The 22,407-nt window shown below is 34.8% G+C and overlaps 2 protein-coding genes across 3 annotated transcripts; both read right to left on the bottom strand.

Annotated features, from left to right (window-relative positions):
- Nucleotides 1–33: 33 nt before the first annotated feature.
- On the bottom strand, nt 34–5,775 carry LOC142981486 (uncharacterized). Its single transcript, XM_076127434.1, has 2 exons — nt 5,602–5,775; nt 34–3,804 (listed from the first exon to the last, which is right to left on the bottom strand). The coding sequence occupies exon 2, from the start codon at nt 3,795–3,797 to the stop codon at nt 2,181–2,183; it is 1,617 nt and encodes a 538-aa protein (XP_075983549.1). The 5' UTR covers nt 3,798–3,804; nt 5,602–5,775; the 3' UTR covers nt 34–2,180.
- Nucleotides 5,776–6,657: 882 nt separating this feature from the next.
- On the bottom strand, nt 6,658–10,952 carry LOC142981838 (uncharacterized). 2 transcript variants are annotated; one of them, XM_076127967.1, is made up of 2 exons: nt 10,885–10,952; nt 6,658–10,315 (listed from the first exon to the last, which is right to left on the bottom strand). In XM_076127967.1, the coding sequence occupies exon 2, from the start codon at nt 10,312–10,314 to the stop codon at nt 6,820–6,822; it is 3,495 nt and encodes a 1,164-aa protein (XP_075984082.1). In that variant the 5' UTR covers nt 10,315; nt 10,885–10,952; the 3' UTR covers nt 6,658–6,819. The 2 variants fall into 2 exon arrangements, with proteins under 2 accessions (XP_075984082.1, XP_075984081.1); XM_076127966.1 differs by lacking the exon at nt 10,885–10,952 and adding an exon at nt 10,656–10,822.
- Between the last annotated feature and the right edge of the window lie 11,455 nt (nt 10,953–22,407).

Here is a 22,407-nt window from a genome sequence, read left to right as displayed (position 1 = left end):
AAAAGTAAGGTGATTAGATTAATAAAACAATGATTTTAACATTCGTAAATCTTTATTAATTAACGTAACTTAACTTAATACAATGAGTTACGCTTTATATTTTTTAAGCTTGGAGCTTTGTAAGTGATACAGCCAAAATGTGGTGCAAAAATAATCCATTTCAAATTCAATGGTATTCACTTTTAAGTGTTTCTACGTGCACGTGTTATATATTGCCGTTGTACATCGCTAGCTTGATATAATACTCTCATCTTATTGACAAACTTTTATTATGAATAGGATTACGAAATTTTATCCGGATGATTTCCGAAAGATCTCTGGTAGTGCATTTTCACTTCTAATGCAGGATGTGCCGATAATATTTCACGTATTTCTAAACGTTTCTTCATAATTTCATCTTCACCGTACTTCATAATATTTTCACATACTACGATATAACTGGGAATGAAATCTTCGTCGACGACCATGTACTTCAGTGTTTCCATTTCCGATAGCTGGCTTGGGAACCTAAGATTCTGAAACATTTTATCTAAGGCTTCACCAAATAACAAACATATACTTGGGAAATATTTGTCATTGTCTTCTTTTAAATATTTTACAATAACTGGTCCAAATTTCGGTGATAATTTTATGTGCATCGCCCGCCAAACGTCTTCAGCTATTTCAGCTAACCAAGAATGATCATTATCCGCTGCTAAGACAGAGTCCATCTCTGCATTATGTAACATGTCTTTGTATTCGTCAACTATTTTAACATATTCAGTCATCAACTTCCAATGAGTGCATCGTACATAATTATCTTCGATTGAAAATATTTGCTCCAAAAAGTTTTGTATTTCGGAGAATAATTTCACTGGTGTTACAATTTTCTTCCTCAGAGTAAAGTCTCTGAAATCCCATGCTAAAGAACTTAGCAATTTGTCTACGTTATCTCTCATGACAAATTCATTATCTTTGACAGTATCCCAAAACTTAACGGCATGTTCGATTGCTGGAACAATCACTCTTTTAAATCTTCCACATTGGTCATCCTGAGTTTTCCCGTGAAGTACGTAAGCTGACATTACATTTATAAGTAGTAAATTCGTTTTTTTTATCTTCTCTACTGGTGCAAGCATTTTATCAGCAACGAAATCATCATCCAATAAATGCATAATGTTTGTTGAATAATTCATAAGATCATCTTTGTAGCGTTCACAGTTTGCTTTCGCTGGCAATGATGACAAGAATAAGAAGCTCTTTTTGAAAAACTCTTCTTTTACACAATCGTGAACTTTTTCTGCTTTGCCCAATTTCATATAAATTGCTTTGTCTTCATTTTCTGTTAAATGATCAATAAACATACTTAGCAGTTCCATCAGTTCTTTTGCAATTGATTCTTCCTTTACTTTACAGAGAAGATTGTACGTGTACTTAAAGAGGTGCGCGCGGATAGTCAAGTTTTTAGAAGATTTCCATACGTCCTCAAATATTGGTTTGATTTCCTCACTTTTCAATTTCATAAAGGCCAGTTGAAGCCCGTATTTCTGTAACGATACTGGCGATTGTATTAACTTTGATACATATTCACGACTTTGAATACTGCTCATATTATTTAACAACGCGTTAAGCGTCGGTGCAGTAAATTGGAGATAATCACCTACGGCGTAAGATAAAACCGTATCAATAGGAATTAATGGCCGCGCAACGTACATGCTGCTAGCAATATTCTTTCGAAGATTTAGTTCCGTCTGTTCTTCACTCGCCCAATCGATTTTGGTATCTTCAGGTAAATACTGCTTAACCATATCTAATATTTGCTTTTGATTAAATAACACAAAAAGACCTCTAATCAAGGCTTTTCGTCCAGTGGTTCTGTCCAGGTTATTACGGTATGCGTCGATCCATTGTTGAGCGAATGAATGAGGCCAGTAGACGCGAAGTTTTGAGAGTACACGTAGTAATGAAATGTCATCAACAGTCAGTGCGTCAATGACGTCCTTGTGGGGGGTCAGCAGCTCCGGCTTGTGCTTCAGCGCGTTCAAACATACTGCCTCACTTGGCAACAACAAGATCGACTCATCTACCAGTTGTCTGCGATACGACTTGTTCACATTGTATAGCGACGAGAGGGTTGATTCCCATTTGTTCTCCTTCTTAATTTTTAATAATTCACGGACTTTCTCACGAACAAAAACACATTATTTTACATCCTTTTTCCAATCGTTATACAAATCCAGAGTTTGCACTAATAAAGTTAGAGTTTCATTAAAATCTAACTCAGTTACGATGACCTTGTTTTGTATTTTGGTTGTGATAGTGTTGAAAAGATACGAAAATAACTTATTTTGTCCTTCTGCATCCAGTTTTCTTTGATACTTCTTAAAGGATCCAAACGATAATTTCTTTTCAACTACTTCTGGTACATTTTCATTATGTAAGACTTTGTACAGAACAATACAATTCACACAGTTTCGCACGGGGTTCTCTGATTCTGTACTGTATACATCTAAACTACGGAACAAATTATCCAAAATGTTCCAAGTTTCTGTATCAAGGTCACAGATAGATAACTTTTCGATAATTTTATTGACAACCTGTATCTTGAATTTGAAAGGTTCATTTCTGTGTTTGTCGAAGTAGTAGTGAATCAGCGTCTTGAGGTGTTGTTGTTGTTTGTTGGCGCACGATACCAAAACTAAGAACAAAGCACTTCGCTCATTCGGCGAGCTTTCTGCTCGAATTAATTTCTTTAACTCGCTGAATGCCACATCAAATGGGGCGTACTGGTACCAGATATATGAATTTTGTGAATAATAATATGGACATAAAGCACTCGTTTCATCATCACTGGACATAGGACCCTCAGAGTAAGTGCATCTATCTTTATCAATATATAGTTTTTTTACGAAATCAAATCTTTCTTCTTTAGTCATGTTACTTACAAATGGCTTTATATTTTCATAATTTCTGAAAAAATAGTCTTTTTTAGTAACTTTTCCATAATTTTCTAGAAAACTTTTTATCTCGTCTTTCTTCATATATTTTGCAACTGTCGAAATATCGATTGCATCTACATAACGGTCAAAGTTGTCTAAAATTCTTTTTGCACATTTCTTCATAATATTTTTTGTTTGCGTTTTTCCCATATGAGGTACAGGTGCCTTGCATGCATCAAATACATCTAAACTTTCTTCTGTGTGTGATTTCAATAAAAATAATACGGCTTTTAAAGTAGCCCAATCATAGTGTCCTGTTACTTTAGTATAATATGGTAAAAAGATTATAGAGCGTTTGCAAAGACGTTTAAATAGTTTCAATGTTATATTACGCCTGTTTTTCAAGACTTTCTCTGTAAACGGAATGGAGCAAGTTAGAAGCCACTTAGCAGCTTCTTTAGGTTGGTCATCTTTCAAGTAATCGTAGAAGGCCTCGATGCGTCGTTCATCCTTCAAGTGCAGTCTGATGTGTAGCAGGAGTTTGTTGATAGCTTTAGTGAGCATGTGTGGGAACAGCTGCGTGTACAGATACTCGGGGTCGATGATGTGTGCGTGTGTCTGTTCAGTGATCAACCACGTCGAGCGCTTGATCGCTCGCGACACGTACAACATGTCGTCACATTTGAGCACTTCAATGATGTACTGTACGTTCCTAGCTCTGCAAGCGATGTCTATGTTGAGTAGATTGTGTATGTCGCCGTGTTCACTGTTTATTTGAGATAATTGAAACTGTTCGTTAGTGACGGCATCTTGGACCAGTTTGTTGAAATGCCTGTGCTTCTCGCCGAGCGTTTCGCCGTCCAGCGTTTGTGGAGGCATCGTGATGCTGAAATAGATGAAATATTGATTTAGTTAGCTTAATATTAACTCTTTAACAAGTTAATGTTAGCCTGTTGCTGTACACCTATATAGCAGCACTTAGTCTTTAGTGAAATATTTTTAATAAGCAACTAACACTTTCAGTAATCGAATTCATAATACTATTTGGTCAAACAACTAAATAGTTCCTTCCCTCATAATGGTTTAGAACTGAATTTGAGTACATATAAAGAATTTTTACTCTTTTTGTAATCAGATGTTCAACAGGAAAACATTTGTGTTTAAATGCTCGGGAAAACCCATTGACAGCAAAGTTTCACAACTACGTGAGTCATGACATAATTATTATTATGCTTTTGGCTTGATACTTTGATATGCTAGTGCTCCAATCAACTGTTAGAAAAGGATAGCACTATGCCTTTCCCTGTCTTGTATAGCGCTATCCCTTTTTGTCAGTCCCAGGTCGATATTAGAATCAAGTGTAGTGAAAACTTAAATTTCTAATTATATTATGAATGTGAAAGTTTGAGAGGATGAATGGATGCATGTATGTTGGTTTTATTACTATTTCACGCAAAATTAACAGAACGGATTTAAATTAAATTCGGTACATGTTAGTAGGTGCCTATAGCTTATAACCCGGACTAACATACCTACATTATACTTTTACTGTAATAACGAATTTATAATGTCCTAAAACTGCATTTTTTCTGCGGTTTTCCTCTCGTTTGTAAGAGCAGTAAAAAATTGAGATGTAATAAGGAAAAAACTGTTTTACAACTAACATAACGGACGAGTTTTCCTGTTACATTATTATGATACGAACAGTTACGGAAGAAGCAAGGAATTTAGCGCCTATGCCTAAAAGCTAGTTTATTCATTTTAAATCTACAATGCAATAGTACGATTAACTAAGTATGCTGTAAAAAAATTATGAGTGAAAAAGAGTAGTCCCTGTGGGGATAACAAGATTCGTATAAATTATTTTTTTTGCAGTAGGTAAGTACATAAGAATTACGTTTACAAAACAAATATGTCATATGCTTCTGCTTACACTTTTGGGGACAAAAGGCGAGGTATGTATGCATGTATAACAAGTACCTAGGCTACAAGCACCTGGCAATCATTAAGTGGAATCATGAAATACCTAAGTACTTAGATAATAATTTCTAATCAGTGGGTGACAACAACACAGTTATCTAAAAACACTTAAAGACAAGATTTTCCATCAGTAATTTACTTGATATTAATTTTATACAATTTTATTTTGTGAATTTCTGAACATTGTTTTCATAAACGTAGTTTCAAGTTTTCGATAAAAATACCTTTGCATTATTATGAAGACTACATACCTACTAAGACAATTACACATTAGTACTACGATTGATGTGATTAAAAAATCGATTTCGTTTGTGTTTGTTTTGTCAAGGTCACAAAGTTTTGTTGTTTATCCTGAGGGTTGCTATAGTTACTATGAAAGCCTTCCGAAATATTTTTTTAATAAAATAGATTGATAAATAATAATGAACTCAAATTACTGGTAAAGCTGGCATACCTACTTGGAAACTATGCGAAATTATAGTTCTTACTAAAGTCACTATTGACGAACCATAATAATTACTTATAGTCAATAGTAGTCTTAAAGTCAATTCTAGCGTGACTACAGTGACTTTAGGATTCACAGGCACGCAATTTATTTATAAAACTATGCTGTTTGCGGCGGAAATGAAAATGACGTCAATCTAATGAGCAAAAAATGTGTTGTATCTACTAAAAAAACCGATAAAAAACTTTTCAAACGTACCTTTCCCCTTCGCTTCTGGTAAAACAATGTCGCTTGAGCCTCAGGGTAAATAATAAGGAGTATTTTCAATAAACTTTCAACACATGGTGCAATCGTGAATCAGACGTGTTTAGTAAAAACAAGAACCGGCAAAGTGGCGGCCCTCTGTTTTGCTTTCAAGAACTTGTAAACGACACACTCTGTCTAGCAAATGTATGCCTTAAATTAACGGGAAAAGGTTCAAAATCGGTTGCACGAGGTAACCAAGACCAGTGAATGAAAATCGAGCGAGTGAGCGAATGTTTCACAGATGTAACAAAAATAACGTTTCGTTAATTTGTGTTATAAATATTGTAACGTTATAAAATAGTAGCCATGAAAAATCATGTGCAGCCTTCGAAGATGCACAGCTATTTAAAAAAGATATTTATAAACCTGTATTTCAGATGGAATTGTATACATAGTTTTTGTGTTCTAACAAGGTATTTTATATTATTACTAGCTGACCCGCGCAACTTCGCTTGCGTCACATAAGAGAATGGGTCAAATTTTTCCCCGTTTTTGTAACATTTTTTATTGCTGCTCTGCTCCTCTTGGTCGTACCGTGATGATATATAGCCTATAACCTTCCTCGATAAATGGACTATCCAACACTGAAAGAATTTTTCAAATCGGACCTGTAGTTCCTGAGATTAGCGCGTTCAAACAAACAAACAAACAAACAAACAAACTCTTCAGCTTTATAATATACTAGCTGACCCGCGCAACTTCGCTTGCGTCACCTAAGAGAATGGGTCAAAATTTTCCCCGTTTTTGTAACATTTTTCGTTGCTACTCCGCTCCTAATAACCGTAGCGTGATGCTATATAGCCTTCCTCGATAAATGGGCTATCTAACACTGAAAGAATTTTTCAAATCGGACCAGTAGTTCCTGAGATTAGCGCGTTCAAACAAACAAACAAACAAACAAACAATCAAACAAACAAACTCTTCAGCTTTATTATATTAGTATAGATATATTTTATATTAATATATTATTATTTGCATTAAAGTATATCTTATCTGTTACCCGACGTTTCGACCGATTTGCAAGTGTTATGTGTGCAAACCGCGATAGTTTGATAACTTGAATTACATTATAGTTACTAGGTAATTAAAGATTTTTACATAAAAGGGTGAATTAATAAAACAAATAATTATATATTATTTTGTCGTTCACATAGAAAAAGATAACTTTCATCATAAAATTAACCGTGATTGATCTCCAAATGCTCCGGCGTAGTGAAAATATACTTCTTTAGACGGATGTGCCAATAGTATAGTTTCTATTTCTTTTTGTAGATTTATAATATCAGTGTCATCACCGCCATACTTAAGAGTGGCATAACAAACTACTATATAACTTGGAATATAATCTTGATCCACTATCATGTATTTTAGTACCTCCATATCCATGAAAGCTGTTATAAAATAAAGCTGATTTTGAAAAGTATATTTTAACGCATCAATAAATAACGAGCATGATATGGGGAAGTACTTTTCTGTATCTTCTTTTAAATACTGTACAATGGTCGGACCTAGTCTCTTTGATATGTTTGTATGCACTGGTGCCCATGTAGTTATGACGTCATCTGGAGAAACTTCCTCATAATCAAAATCTGACAGAGATAACAAATTCATTCTCGGATCTGATAACATATCTTGGTATTCAGCAACTAACTTTACATATTCGGACGTAATTCTCCAACTGGTATAAAGGATATAGTTAGCTTCTATAGACAGTTTCTCTTCCATAAGTCTTTTGATTTCGGTGAATAACTTGACCGGAACAACGATTCTTTTTAAACAAATAAACGTGAAACAATGTCTCGCTAAATCTGTTAATACTGTGGCGATATTATCTTCTACAAATTTTTCCTCTTTATATTGGACCTTAAAAGCGTTCTCTAAAACCGGTGCTAGGACCCTTCTGAACCGTTCGCACTGGTTATTCTCAGTCTTGCCGTGTAATATGAAAGATGTAAGTATTTTAACGTAAAGGTTAGGTTCTTCAGATATTTTTTCCTCTACCGGTGTAAGTATTTTATCCGCAACAAAATCAGCATCTAATAAGCCCATTAAATCAGGCGCAAAATCCAATAAAGTATTAACATGACTGTCACTGTTCATCTTTGCGGGCAACGATGACAAATATTCGTAACTTTTCATATAAAATTCTCCTCGTATATTTATATGGATATTCTTTACTTCGCACAGCTTGCTGAAGACTTTTTGATTTTTACGTGGAGGCAAATTGTCTATGAACATTTTAAACATGTCCCACAATTCTCTCAATACGTTTGGATCTTTAACTTTACACAGTAAGGAATGTGTGATACAAATAAGATGCGTTTGTATTTTCACATTTTGAGTACTATTGCACACGTCTAAAATTATTGATTTGTTTTCTTCTGCCGTTAATTTGTTGCTCGCAAAACGAAGGAGTTGTATCTGAACAGATACTGGTCCTTTCAATAATTTCTCCATATTGTCACGACATTGAACTTCGCTTAAATTGTATAGTATTGAATTCAGTGATGGTATAGTGTCTTGCTTGCAATCACTTATGGCATACCACAGTACAATATCCAAGGGAGCTAATGGCCGGGCTAGATGCAAATAACTTCCTATATTTTTGGAAATTTGAAATCTTTTTTGATTAATGTCATTACAGTGAGTTGTTGAGATTTTTGATACATATTCTTTAGCAATGTTAATTAATTGTTGTTGAGGGAGAAGCACAAATAGTCCTTTTATTAAAGCTTTGTGTCCACAGATATTATTTAGGTTCTTAAGGTACGCATCAGTCCATTGATGTGCGAGTGAGTTGGACCAGTATATGCGAATTTTAGCAAGTAATCGACGTAATGAAACATTGTTAGTTCTCAGCGCGTCTATCTCTTTACTAGATGTCGCTAGTAGCTGAGGCTTGTGCTTCAAAACGTTCAGGCATACCTCTTCATTGGGACATAACATGATGGATTCTTCAAACAAGTATCTACGACACAACTTATTCATATTGTATAACGAAGAAAGACATACATCCCATGAGTTATCTTCTCTTATTTTCAAAAATTCACGTATTTTATTGTGATAAAATTCTACTATTGCGGGCATTTTACATCTCCTTAATAAATTAAGAGCGATTTTTAATAGTTGAATAACCTCGCAGAAATCTGTCTCCGTGGTGATGGGTTTATTTTGCATCTTGCTAGATACATAATTAATCAGATAATGATTAACTTTGTTCTGTTGTTTATCACTGAAGTGGAAAAGAGACAAAAACTTCACAAACGACTTGATTTCCAGCTTCTCTTCTACGACTATTGGGACCTCTTCATCATGACAGACCTTGTATATGATAATAGATAAAAGAATTATTTGTACATCATGTTTTGTTTGACTGTATAATCGAATAGCTTGGAACAACTCCTCCAGTATGTTCCAGATTTCAAGATCCAGCTCGCGTGTAACAATCTTCGTAATGATATTATTTAAAAACTGGATTTTGTATTTCGTTTGCTCATTTCTATGTTTGTCATAGTAATACCGGAGTAAGGTCTTAACATGTTGGGGCTGAGTCTTCGCGATCGATATCAATACTGACAACATGTCACATCGCACTCCAGGCGAACTTTCTACACGAATAAGACCCTTCATCTCAACGAACGCTATATCAAAAGGAGCGTGATTGTACCAGTGATATACACTTACATCACATAAAGGGTATTCTGATTCATTGCCAACTCTATTCTTGTCAATGTAGATTTTCTCTACAAACTTAAATCTTTCTTCTACAGGAATGTTGTCAAGAAAATAACGCAAATTCAAGTAATCACCAAGAATAAAATTTGTATAATCAGTTTTACCATATTTCATCAAAAAATCTTTGATTTCTGATTTCTTCATATATTTTGCAACAGTTGGCATGTCAACACTGTAGACGTATTTGTCAAAGTTATCCAAAATTCTGTTAGGATTTGACTTCATTATATTTTTGGTATGTCTTCTTCCGAATCGAGGTATGCAATAACGTTTACACGCGTCGAATACATCTAAACTGTCTTTTGTGTGTGATTTTATTAAAAATATTACGGCTTCCAAAGTACTTTTATCACCGTGTCCTGTTACTTTAGTATAATATGGCATAAAGATTATAGAGCGTTTGCAAAGACGTTTAAATAGTTTCAATGTAATATTACGCGTGTTTTTCAAGACTTTCTCTGTAAACGGAATGGAGCAAGTCAGAAGCCACTTGGCAGCTTCTTTAGGTCGGTCATCTTTCAAGTAATCGTAGAAGGCCTCGATGCGTCGCTCATCCTTCAAGTGCAGTCTGATGTGTAGCAGGAGTTTGTTGATAGCTTTAGTGTGCATGTGTGGGAACAGCTGCGTGTACAGATACTCGGGGTTGATAATGTGTGCGTGTGTCTGTTCAGTGATCAACCACGTCGAGCGCTTGATCGCTCGCGACACGTACAACATGTCGTCACATTTGAGAACTTCAATGATGTACTGTACGTTCCTAGTTCTGCAAGCGATGTCTATGTTGAGTAGATTGTGTATGTCGCCGTGTTCACTGTTTATTTGAGATAATTGAAACTGTTCGTTAGTGACGGCATCTTGGACCAGTTTGTTGAAATGCCTGTGCTTCTCGCCGAGCGTCTCGCCGTTCAGGGTCTGCGGAGCCATGGTCATTCTGGGAATCATAAGAATTTTCTATAGATTAAACTAAGGGATTCTAGGATTACCTAATATTGGATAAAGGAAATGTATTAATACATAAATACATCATAATAAGTATTTTCAAATAATAGTATAGATATCAAGAAGATAACGATAATGGGATAACAAGGTAGAATTAAATAAAGGCGTTGAACTCTACTGTGGATGACAACGAAATTAAAAAATACTTTGTTATTTTTAAAGTTATGAAATACAGTATTGTACCCATAAATATATACCCAATACCCTTTCGATTTACTATTGTTAACTATGAAACATATGAAAAAAACATTGTGAATAGAAAATATACAAACCTAAGCTCCGGTTTTGGAATTTATCAATTGAATCATAAACGATATAAACAAACCATTATCAGAATGAATTATACCGACCATAGGTATTAAAACTTAAGTGTTCAACAATTTTAAACTGTATTTTAGGTTCCCGGTTTTACAAATATGCCGACGGACACTTCGTACAGACAAACAACACCGATATACTAAAATAATATAGAAGCCATAATACTATTAATTAATTACTAACCGTATTGATAAAAGACATAAGGTTAAAAATATCTTTTTTCATTTACATTGCGAGAAATTGCATCAAATTGAGGACTGAATGAATGACTTACAATATCCACAGATAATACAATAAAAATAACGTTATAAGCTAAATAACATGCTGAAAAAATAACGCTTCTGAATTGTTACTGGCTACTTGAATAGATTATAAAATAGATAGGTTTTATTAATTCAGGCGAAAAGATTATTTTAATCTTTGAGTGCTTATCAAACGTTTCTGGGACTTTTTTGGCTAAACATATTTTTTGTGTTTGTCATGAGGATAATGATGTGACGAACAATCTCGATTTAAATCACCACATAGTATAAAGCAAAGTTGCTTCTCGCGTCTGTCCCTATGTAATTCCGCAACGGATTTTTAAGGTTTATGTGTAAAAGTTTTTTTTTGTAAAATAATTGTTTAAACCGAGCGAAGCCTGGGCGTGCCGCTAGTTAACTAATAAAATACCTACGTCATATTTTGTTTACGATTATTGAATCTTAAACTGCGATCTCTTTAAGTAAAGTTGCAAGAAGCACCCAATTCTTACTTCGATTTATAACTTCAGAGGTTTGACAGGTGGGTATTGAACCAATAATGATATAATATGGGCTGGACTAGGTGCGTACTGTGAATTAAATTAAACAATTTGAATGATGAATTATCTGCGATTGCGTGGTAGGATAATAATCCGACAGTAATTTATCACTCCATCATGCTATTATAATTCGCTATACCAATTCATAATGTTCTATAATAAACGACCAATTATTATAAGCCACAATGTATCGAAGGACTGAATTACAAAGTTCTATATAATTGAAAATTAGCAATCAATACTTTGTAATACAGTACATATACAGTGGATTATTATTCAATGTTTTCATTTCAGTTTAAGACTAAGATATTTACACAATTTCAAAGCCATCTTAATGAAAAAGAAAAGTAATGTGTTATAGTCCAACTATTTAGAAGAGAGCTTTGTATAAAGTATTCGCTACTGGCACAGGTTTCAATAATTCTAAATTTACAAGTGACCCGCATGTTTATACTGCTGATTATGGCCTGTTTGATAAAGCTACTTTTCTTTGGAAATACTCAGTCGAGCATGTCAAAGGTTTCTACTGAGTTGTCGTACTATAGTAGGCTGATACGCAAACTTTATTCTTAATATTTTATCCCAAATATCCAAGTTATATGTCTAACCAGTAACCACCGTTCATATATTCCATGATTCTTAGTTTCAATGAAATAAATGTATTATGGAAATAAAATATCAAGAGAATTCAAGCGATTTCATATACCTACTCGGTTACTTGCCGAGTATTTTAAAGTCGGAATAATCAATTGCATTACAACAAATTAGGTATCCAATATTATAATTTGTTTTATGTTATGTAAGATATTCAGTTATTTATGCAATAAATTAGTTTTATGTAAAATGTAATCTTTAAAACGTTCAGATTGTTTATAATAAATCGTAATTGGTTACTTCGATATAAATCAAATAGAATTTGTATGTAATTGCTCCTATTTGCATTTTATATTTTAAATTTAAAATTAAAACGTAACTTTTGATATAACTGGAGCAAGTATAAATCTTGGTAGGTAGGCTAAGATTACTAAATTACAGGTTTGTAATAATATATGACAATATATAATAATCTTATGACTTTAACCACTTGACTAAGGTAGGTATATTATAATTTCATGGAGACTAGCTATTAGCTAATTTGTTAATTTAGTCTTTAACAGTGTACCTTCTAGCCACTTACCTAGCTACACAAGTACTCAATCAATAGGCACATTATTTTAATAAAATCTTTTCTCTCACTCTCACAACTCGATATGACAATAACGCCAGGCGCCAAACAGAATACTTAACATAATATAAGTTAATATTCAATGCATAGAAGTCTAGGTTTCAGACTCCGGGAAACATTAAAAATTTCGTTCTCGGGTCCTGAGAAATTGGTATCGCGGAATGTCTATTATCAAGAAGGTATAGTGTGTTAACAAAGTCCCCAACCCGCACTAAGTCCCCAATCCGCACTTGGCCAGCGTGGTAGACTCAAGGCCTAAACCCTCCCTCATTACGGGAGGACACCCTTGCCCAGCAGTGGGACATTAATGGGTTAAATTTATTATGGTTTGTTAATTAAATACTGTCTGCTTTGTGTGTCATACGCTAATTCAAATTGTACATAGTGAAGACTAAGGTTAATAATTTCGGTCGTTCACGTTTCGATTCACGTAACGATTAATTATTATCAGTCCTATTGCTCTAAATGAGAACTATTTTCCTTGTCGCCAAGTAATCTATCTAGTAATTATTTCTTTGATACTGTTGTCACCTGTATCAGATAAACTGTCTAACTCAGAAGCAGTCAACTGCGGCCCGCAATAAAATTGCGGTCCTCGACGGGGGACCATTTTTGGCATAATTTTGAAGATCCTCTGCACAGCCAGATAAATAGAAAATTAAACATTTGCTTTTGTTGAGAAAGAGCTCAGGGTTGACTTACAGAGATTTATTCTTAAGCTAACTACACACATCCTAGAAAAGTGTATCAGCGGCTCGTAGTGTGATTATGAGCTTGCTAATAGGGAGGGCTCTTTACGATAAAGGTGTGACGACCACTTGTTTTAACTAATAAACGTCGTTTCTGATTAGTTAAACAATGCAGCCTTTTTCACTCTTATTTAATTTCAAATGATTAAAAATGACAAAGTAATTTACTTACCCCTGTTTTCTGAAGTACATTTATTCAATAGCGTTTAAGCTAAATGTACCTCAGAAACCGGGCATAAGTAGAGTTTACACGTTGTTTATTGGTTAGACAGTAAATGTGCAAATCAAGGTAAAGTCGTGTTAATATGACAAATTAAACATGACAGTTATCACTGTATTTACAAGGAATTCGTTAAAGAATTTTGTCGGCGTCCAGTGCCCTTTATTTCTACCCATAGTGGTTCATTGAAACTAGACGTCTAGACGGCTACTACCGATTTGATATCGATTTTTGAATATAACGTACATATTTCGGAAAAAAATATTGTAGTCATACTACAATTTACATGCTCTTGATTAAATTAAATTAATGTTCAAACAATTTAGGAAAAACTGGCTATAGGACCGATTATATTCAGTGAAGCAAGTTTGTCACAGGTTTGCCAAAATAGCTCTAGTTCGCAGGATAAAGAACTGTTCTATAAAAACCTGTGTGGTCGTGTATCATAGATTAGTAGGTAGTTAATAGGTTGTATACCAATTGCCAATTGTTCAGGGTGCGGTGTAAAAGGTCAAAATGTAGGTCAATCCTTGTTAAAGGTCGCTCAAGATTATAACTTTTGTTTTATACTTAGCACTACAATTGCCTTGGACTTACGGATATTATCCTGTCTGTTATTATAAAATTATGTGAGGTATTTCTATTACCTATACTTACCTAAGTAGGTATACCGACGCAGTGATCGTCAAGGGCTCAAATTCTGAAAAAACCCAACTTTTCGAAGTTATGTGTATATTGGACATAATTTGTCCATCTCTATTTTCAGAGAATTGAATCTTGCATTGTCTAATGGTTCGAAAGCTTTGCTAACCCTCATTTATGCTAGGAAGAGACCTTTGTGTGAGTTAGACAGTAATCAGTCAATCAATAAAACTTACGAATGTAAATGAAAAAGTAGATATTTTTGCTGATTTCCTTGGCTTGCATATTATTATCTTGTTAGGTATTGGGTCCACCCTGAATAAGACTTTACCGACCTCAACTGCGGTCTCTACGATACTCTATTTTATGACGAGGGGTACTATAATAGTATCTTGCATATGCAGACAGAGATATATCAAATACACTCACGTTTCGCCATTAACAATGTAAGTCCCATGTAATAGGGGGCGAGCCTATTGCCATTTACCGGGCACGTTACCAACCTTCGGACTACTATTGACTGTATTTACTTACAAAGTAAATGGTAAGTATAATATATTAGTATAGTTATTAAGTATAGTAAGTACGTTGTCGGAGACATCATGCATGATACTCTACCGACCGCACAGAGGCGATCTAAAGTTAGTATCTTATCTTTTAAAGTAATCCAGATTGTTATCCATATGTAAAATATTTTATTTGTAATCATGTTTCACGTAATACCTAATCAAGACATTACAATTCAGAGCTAGGATACAGCTTTCTTAATACTTATCTAGTAGGAGTGGGCACGCCCTGCGCCGCGTTCTTGCCCCAATATCTCCATTTGATAGTCTCGAGCACAAACTGGGTTAGCAACAAGGGCTATTTTGTAATTTATCGTGGGGTAACACGCGCACGCGCGCACGCAACAAGTGTCTGTGCTGTGTCAGCCAGTGTCTATCACGTTCGCGCCAACCACCGCGGAATTCGCGATATTTGGAGGTTATATCACCGTTTATCTTGCTTTACGTCGCTTTTACTAAATTCTGCGACCTGTTGAAAATATTATTTTCGAGCTTATTCTAGTTGGCACCTAGATTATGTTTCACTAGACCCGGCTTGTATAAGTTAGTCAAATTCTGACGCTAGTAACACCTGTGTATTAGTGTTTGTCTTGAAATATTATTATTTTTATTCGTTTTCATGGCATACTTGTCATTCGAAGAGTATTTTCATGAGGTCTAAATTTAAAATAAACATGTGGCAAAATATGTTGCCTTCTTCTTATGAATTTGTGTATATTCAATAAACGTTTTTTTTACACTGAACCTTCTTTAGGCAAACGTATTTTTACTTTGAGTGGTCAATGTACAAATTTGAATGACTACGATGCAATAGTTGATACACACATCGATAGATGGCGCTGTAAGTGCTACCGAATTACACCATAAGCGTAACGTGATTTAAAATTGTAATAATTTATTTGTATTTATGATAGTGAAATTGTGTGGTAAGTAGTGGAATGAAAGTGGCTGCGTACGTTACATAAGTCGCGTTATCTCGCTAGGCCACCAACAGACTTGCAACAATAACACCGCTTTGTGTTTGATAGTGAACGATGTAAGCTTGTTCACGAAAGTGTTTGGATTAAAACTAGCGTAGATTAGTTAAAGGGCCAGCTTTTGATAGATTTTGCATACATTGTCTGTAAAACTTCGTAAGTTATTTCTTAAATAAAGTTATGCAATGATGAAGAAATGGCCCTGCTAATTGTTGTTTTAACTGAACGTTTGGCGCAGTGGTTTAAGCGGTCACCTCGCCGTAACAACCGTAGCGCCGCGTGTAGTGGGTTCGAATGCCACCCGGGACAAATCTTTGTGTGATGAGCACGAGTATTTGTTCTGAGCCTGGATGTCAACTTATCTATATAAGTATATATTTAAAAGTATATAAGTATGTTTATCAGTTATTTGGTTACCATAGTACAAGCTCTGCTTAGTTTGGAATCAAATGACCGTGTGTGAGTTGTCCAACAATATTTATTTTATTTATTTATTCTTAAGATTTTTTCTGATGGTGATTGGTGATGTAAAAACTTTATTTGTTAAGTCAATGCCTGCGTGTGTAATAAAACCCTCATTTCCAAGCCAGGTTAATTTTGAAAATCATTTGCCAAACCTCAAGGAATACAAACTGGATACATACAGAATAAAATTCAGAATTCTCAATGAAGAAAATTAGCATTAATATCCGAATTGAATCTAATAAAATGGTTAACATAATTTCAAATTGACAATACGCTACCGGTCTGCAATAACTCAGTAGCTGTCTGATATACCTTTGAAATATTCACCAACACTTTCGCCTTCAACAGTACGCACGCGAAGTGGGCGCGGCTGTAATACTCTCAATCGAAGAATTGTACCTTACACTTATTTAAACTAATGTCCATTTACAAGTTGCAACACTATAGTGCAACTTGTTCGATGTACGCAATGCTTTTATCTGATTTATTCGTTCAGTTATTATGGCTATCGATTTACCATTGGCCATGCAATTGTCTTGTGTTGAACGTTGAATTACGTTGAGAACCTTCAATCATAGTTTGAGAAGAATTTTGATCCCTAGCTAGGTGTTAAGATAAGGCGGACGGAGGACTTCAGGCGCAGTTTAACGACGTCACTAAGTGACGACATTCAGTGGCATCTGAAGGACGGGGATGGAATTAATGAACTCCAGAACCCTGGCCATACCTTGCTTGTCACAACTATTGATTCCTAAACTATCAACAAATGTCACAACGGGAAGTGAAGGTTACCAGTGAGATATCGTGTGCATTTAGTTTATCTCATGACTATCATAAGTGTCTTATTGTATTTGACCTAAATTGATGATATTTGATTTCAAATTTTCCACGTGCCACCAAAAACACCACCTGCAATGGAAAAAGTTTTATGACCGCCCTGAAAAAATATTTATGGAAAAACTTGTCAATTTTCCAATTAATTTATTTTGAATAAAGTTTCATGCTAATAAGGGTCATAAATAAAGATGATACTAAAAGCTTAGATTGTAATCTAAAGGAACATAAGCAATATCGTGGAGGAAACGATTGATTAGCGCGCATCGAGTTTGATAACGTTTTAATCCAATTAGTGCAATGGCGCATGCGCGGCCGAGCGCTGCGCACGCGACGCCTGCATGCCGACAATAACGACTCACTCACTGGGTAAAGGTTTATACACATTTTGACATGCACTTATTTCTGCCCGTGACTTCGTGCGAAGAGATTTTCCAGGGTAAAAAGTATCCTGCATGTTAATCCTGGCTATAATTGTATAACTGTCTATAAAATTGTAATAAAATCCATATTATTGCTCTAGCGTGAAAGAGCAACAAACATAGGTACTCATACTCACAATATCAATGTTCTATAATTTGAAATCCTAAGAACTTAGTAATCTTAATATTCTGTAGTCTAGGCACTAGTGTCTGCGACTGATGCTCGTCAAGAGGCCTTAAGTGTCATCCCTGGGTAGAGAGAAGTGCTACCAATGTTTTTTTTTTTCAATTTTGGTTACGCTACTAATTATTTACACTAGACACTGCCCGGTATGTGGCAACAGGTTGGTCTCCTTGACTTCATGTGAAAAGATTTTCAAGGGTAGAAAGTATCCTTTGTCTTAATCTAGATTCGAAATTGTCTAGACTATGCAACAAAATTCATCCAAATCCGTTCAATCGTTTTGTGTGATTGAGTAACAAACATGCAAACATTCGCATTGATAAATATTACTGGTATGATCTTTAAAACTTTGTTTGTCTGCGTTGTGTACTCACCCCAAGATAATTTCAATTATCTTCTAGATATTATTTACTGAGTGTAATAAATATTAAATCAATTTAAGTACATACTTGAATAGCGTGATGTAAACTTTCTAGAGTTTTGTTAAAATATTGTTCACGAACGAAGTTTAGATGTCAGTCTATTTGTAATAACTTTAATTTATTACTGGTAATAACAGGAGTATTTTTCACTGTAGAATACCTATAAAGTATTGTAGAGCGTAGGATAAAAAGATATCATGAAAAATAACGAATGAAATGATGATTGTGGTAAATTAATAAAATAAAATAAAGCTTTCTTCGTTATTCTATGTTGAGCTTAGCTCTAAGACGAGGGAACCTAATCTGTTGCGCGCATCCTTTTTAGTGTAGGTAGGTTTAATAATTTTGATATCAATCAAAATAAGTATATAAAACTCTTCCGTTAATGAGCCATCGAAACTACTGAGCGTAGAAAGGCAGTAATTCGGTATGAAAATTCCTTAGGAAGTGTAGGGGCGCACTAAGAGAGGATTTTTGGATTTTCCACCCGAAAAGGGTTGAAACTCCACGCGGACAAAGCCGTGGGAGGAAAGCACTTATATAATTTAAATTTATAACTACATATCTATCTATAAGTACCTAGATGCTTTTGTACATTATTAATTGTAATATAAACAATAGTTTATTCTATAAAATCTGAGAACTAGATCGCAAGCAGCAAAAAATGATCAGCGGACGTTAGTTACATGTAGTAGATTAGTTACTACCTACGATTTTACTGTTTGTTTCTAGAAATCAGTTTGAGGTTGACCTTTATATAGTTGAGAGGACTATGGAGCTATGCGGAAGAGCATTTAACTTAGATAAATGAGTTGTTGGCGGGCATTACGTCAATTTATCCGTTTTAATGTGTGTTATCTACATACTTGCAGTACTTGCTCTATATTTTGTATGTTATGGCGCCGGCACGACATGATGCAATAGAATTCTAATGTTTACCGTAATTTTATAATTAATTTTAATGTTTATGTCATTTGTGTACGGATACGGCGTTATTCTGCACACATAGAAGTGCTAATCAACAAGTGTTGTTTAACGCGATCGCAGCGCTATTGTGATCGAACTCATCTTCAAATATCATCATTTAATTGAATTCCATAAAAAATCTTTCAGAAGGCATTCTTTGGGACTATCGAACAGACAGACAAGTGCGGCAAGAGCTTTGTTCTATAAGCTTATAGAGGAAATGAACTTGCCGACATGTTTTATCTTAGCATCCCAGCGATGATAAAATATACCAAAGATACCTTATCTTATATAATTACAATTATTAAAATTCACGATAATTTAGCATCACTGACTAAAGGCACTTTAGTTTCCTACTTAATAACAGAGTATTACTTGTTATAAAGAGATAATTGCTCCGCTGATTTCAAATTGAAAACAGGCAGGCAATTATGAAAACGTAATGAAAGTCTAGATCGCCATTGGAGCTAGTTCGACCGCAGACCGAAACGTGGTGCGTTTCACATGCCATTCGAAAATAGAACTTTTACTTTTTTATTACAGTTTCATGCATGCGTGATTGGAGTCGCTGAAAAAGGTATTCTAAATTTAAAACATGCATTCTTGACTTTGATATTGCCAGTGTTAAAATTTTTGAATGAAAAATTAATGAATCATTTTTTTTTGGATTTTTATTTTTGTTTCCAAGTGAAGTCATTCTCAACGCACCCTACTTTTAGTTAAGCAAGTTTTCTTAAAATACTTTTTTCATTAACTTTACTTTTATAAATACCTTAATCAACAATTTTATTATTTAATCTTACTACTTACCCTGATATCCTTTGATCCTATTTCCGCGGAAAATGCAGCATATGTCCCTATCTTTCCCTATCATGCAATTTAAGCCATTCTTGAAAGAAACAAATAAAATCCCATTCACATGCACAGTTCAATGTCTATTAGGCATGTTAATATGGATATGTGGATTCCAGTACGAAGTTTTTTCTCATTATAATTAAGTACTAGATTAGATTACTAACCTTAAGAGATTAATAGTCATTTTATACAGTCCTCTGCCTTGAAATACTTATCATCCGAGAAACATCTCGTGTTGTCAATTTATTCACAAAATTACGACACTAACAAGATGTCCATTACCTTGGCTTTATCGACTCCACCCTGCGCTCTATATACTTATGTAATTATTTTATGTAATATAAAGTAAAATAGCTCTGTCTGTACGTAAATAAAAATGAAACTATTTAACAGCAAATTTGTATATTCTATAAATAATGGTATAATATTGCTTTTTCTTTTTTCTTTCAGCCATTGCATAAGGAAGACGATGAATATTGTAAAGTACTTAGAACTTTTATTTTGAACAGTAACTTTGCTCGCGACTGTCCACGTGAAAAATATTTTCCGGGGTAAAATCTGTATACCAGACATCCTAATTTGTTCAGTAGTTTTTGCGTATAATAGTAGCAAACATACACAAATCTATCTTCACAAACTTTCACATTGAAACATTGAAAATAATAGTAGAAATGCAGTTTTATAAAAATTACAAGAAATTTTCTCGCGACATTTCTTTAATCCAGACATATCCCCAGGTAAAACCAAGTTTATGTAAAGAACGCCAGTGGCAGTTCACATATGGAACCAAGAAAAAAATAACAACATACATTTAAAGTGTGAAAGATTATATGACTGACACGGTCATTAGCGGTCATTAAATGTGATTATCACTGGCCAGTGTCGAGGCGACGCCCAGATCCGTAACACGATACATGTTACCTCACAGTAGTTTTAAATCACTATTGTAATTTGTACATTATTTGCATATTTTATTAACAACTTTTTGATTAATTTGCTACTCTTGTTCAAGCCGCCCGAAGGCCTTTGACGTGGCTTAACGACTGCTATCTTAGTTGACAACAACCGGGACCGACTTTTTACGTGCCCTCCGAAGCACGGAGAGGCTCTGTTCAAATTCTACTATACGGTCACCCATCTATGGAATGACTGTGCCTTGGCACAGTCTGCTTAACCCACAGATCGTTTACCGACCGGTGATCTACTACTATTCCTGCCACTTCTTTGGATTTAATGAATTACTAGATCTGTGTAGTTCTTAGTAGCCTTAGGAAAACAGAAGTTTTTCATTACAGGTGAGGATGATAGTAAGGCTTCCGCATTTAAACTGTTTAATTCATTAATGCAGTAAGCAAACGTAAGTAATCTTGCTATTGTACTGAAAAAAGATGGATCCCGCGTTAAAAAGTTGTCAGACAATATTGAGGAGCCAAGATATGTCTAGAGTCTAGAGTGATCCCGACTTAAAAATAATTATGCTTAAGTGAATCATGCAAATACTTGTTTCCGTTACCTGAGTTTGTGAGGGAAATTAAAGTGCGCGGATCATTGTGTTGCCCTTGAAAATAATGATTTTGTGGAAACAAACCTGATTACTCATAACGCATACCGCTCTGGTATCTACTGGTACCTAATCCAATTACGATGTGTAATATTAATATATTTTATATACCGCAGTATTTCTTCGACATAATTAAAACACATCGTCTTATCAGTCAACACAAAACCCTAATGAAAAACGCGCATGAAAATACCTATTCCCCCTGTTCGGTTGTTTTTGAGCTTAAAGCGTTACAAGACCGAAGAAACGCGACGCATCTTAAGTCAGGTATATACCTAATCCGCCTTATTTCTCAATATCGTCGCGCATATAAGCCTAATCCAGACCAAACAATCTATCTTGGATCGGCGAGCCAGGATCGTGGATAGCTCGCACCAACCAACCGCCCCTGAACGCGATTTATGCCCGGTTTCTGAGGTACATTTAGCGGTAGTTTATCTATTCAATAGCGTTTAAACTCATATAGAAAAAACGCTATTGAATAGATAAACTACCGCTAAATGTACCTCAGAAATCGGGGGTTAACCGCGTACGATCGGAGCGTTTTGTGCGGATCCGGCCATTGCCTATAAGCCTTTACTAATAACAGTTTTAGTACAATTCAAACAATGATAATAAAACTACGTACAATGTAACGTTAAGTATTAAGTGCGGCACACGGCGCGGTCATCTCGCAACCGTTAACTGTTTCCGCGTTGTTCTGATAAAATAACAATTGTAATCGTTATGTGTATTGTACACGCCTCTTAATACAGGGCTGACACATGACTGTACGCTAGTTTGTTTTTTTTCGAAATACCTTTATCGCTATTATTA

The sequence above is a fragment of the Anticarsia gemmatalis genome, chromosome 20 (genome assembly GCF_050436995.1).
Source record: "Anticarsia gemmatalis isolate Benzon Research Colony breed Stoneville strain chromosome 20, ilAntGemm2 primary, whole genome shotgun sequence".
Classification (NCBI taxonomy): domain Eukaryota; kingdom Metazoa; phylum Arthropoda; class Insecta; order Lepidoptera; family Erebidae; genus Anticarsia; species Anticarsia gemmatalis.
Note: the sequence above shows the minus strand (reverse complement) of the source record. Positions and strands in the feature narration are given on the sequence as shown.

Coding starts and splice junctions, on each gene's coding strand:
- LOC142981486 (XM_076127434.1), bottom strand. CDS start 3,797: ATGCCTCCACAAACGCTGGACGGCGAAACGCTCGGCGAGAAGCACAGG.
- LOC142981838 (XM_076127967.1), bottom strand. CDS start 10,314: ATGACCATGGCTCCGCAGACCCTGAACGGCGAGACGCTCGGCGAGAAG.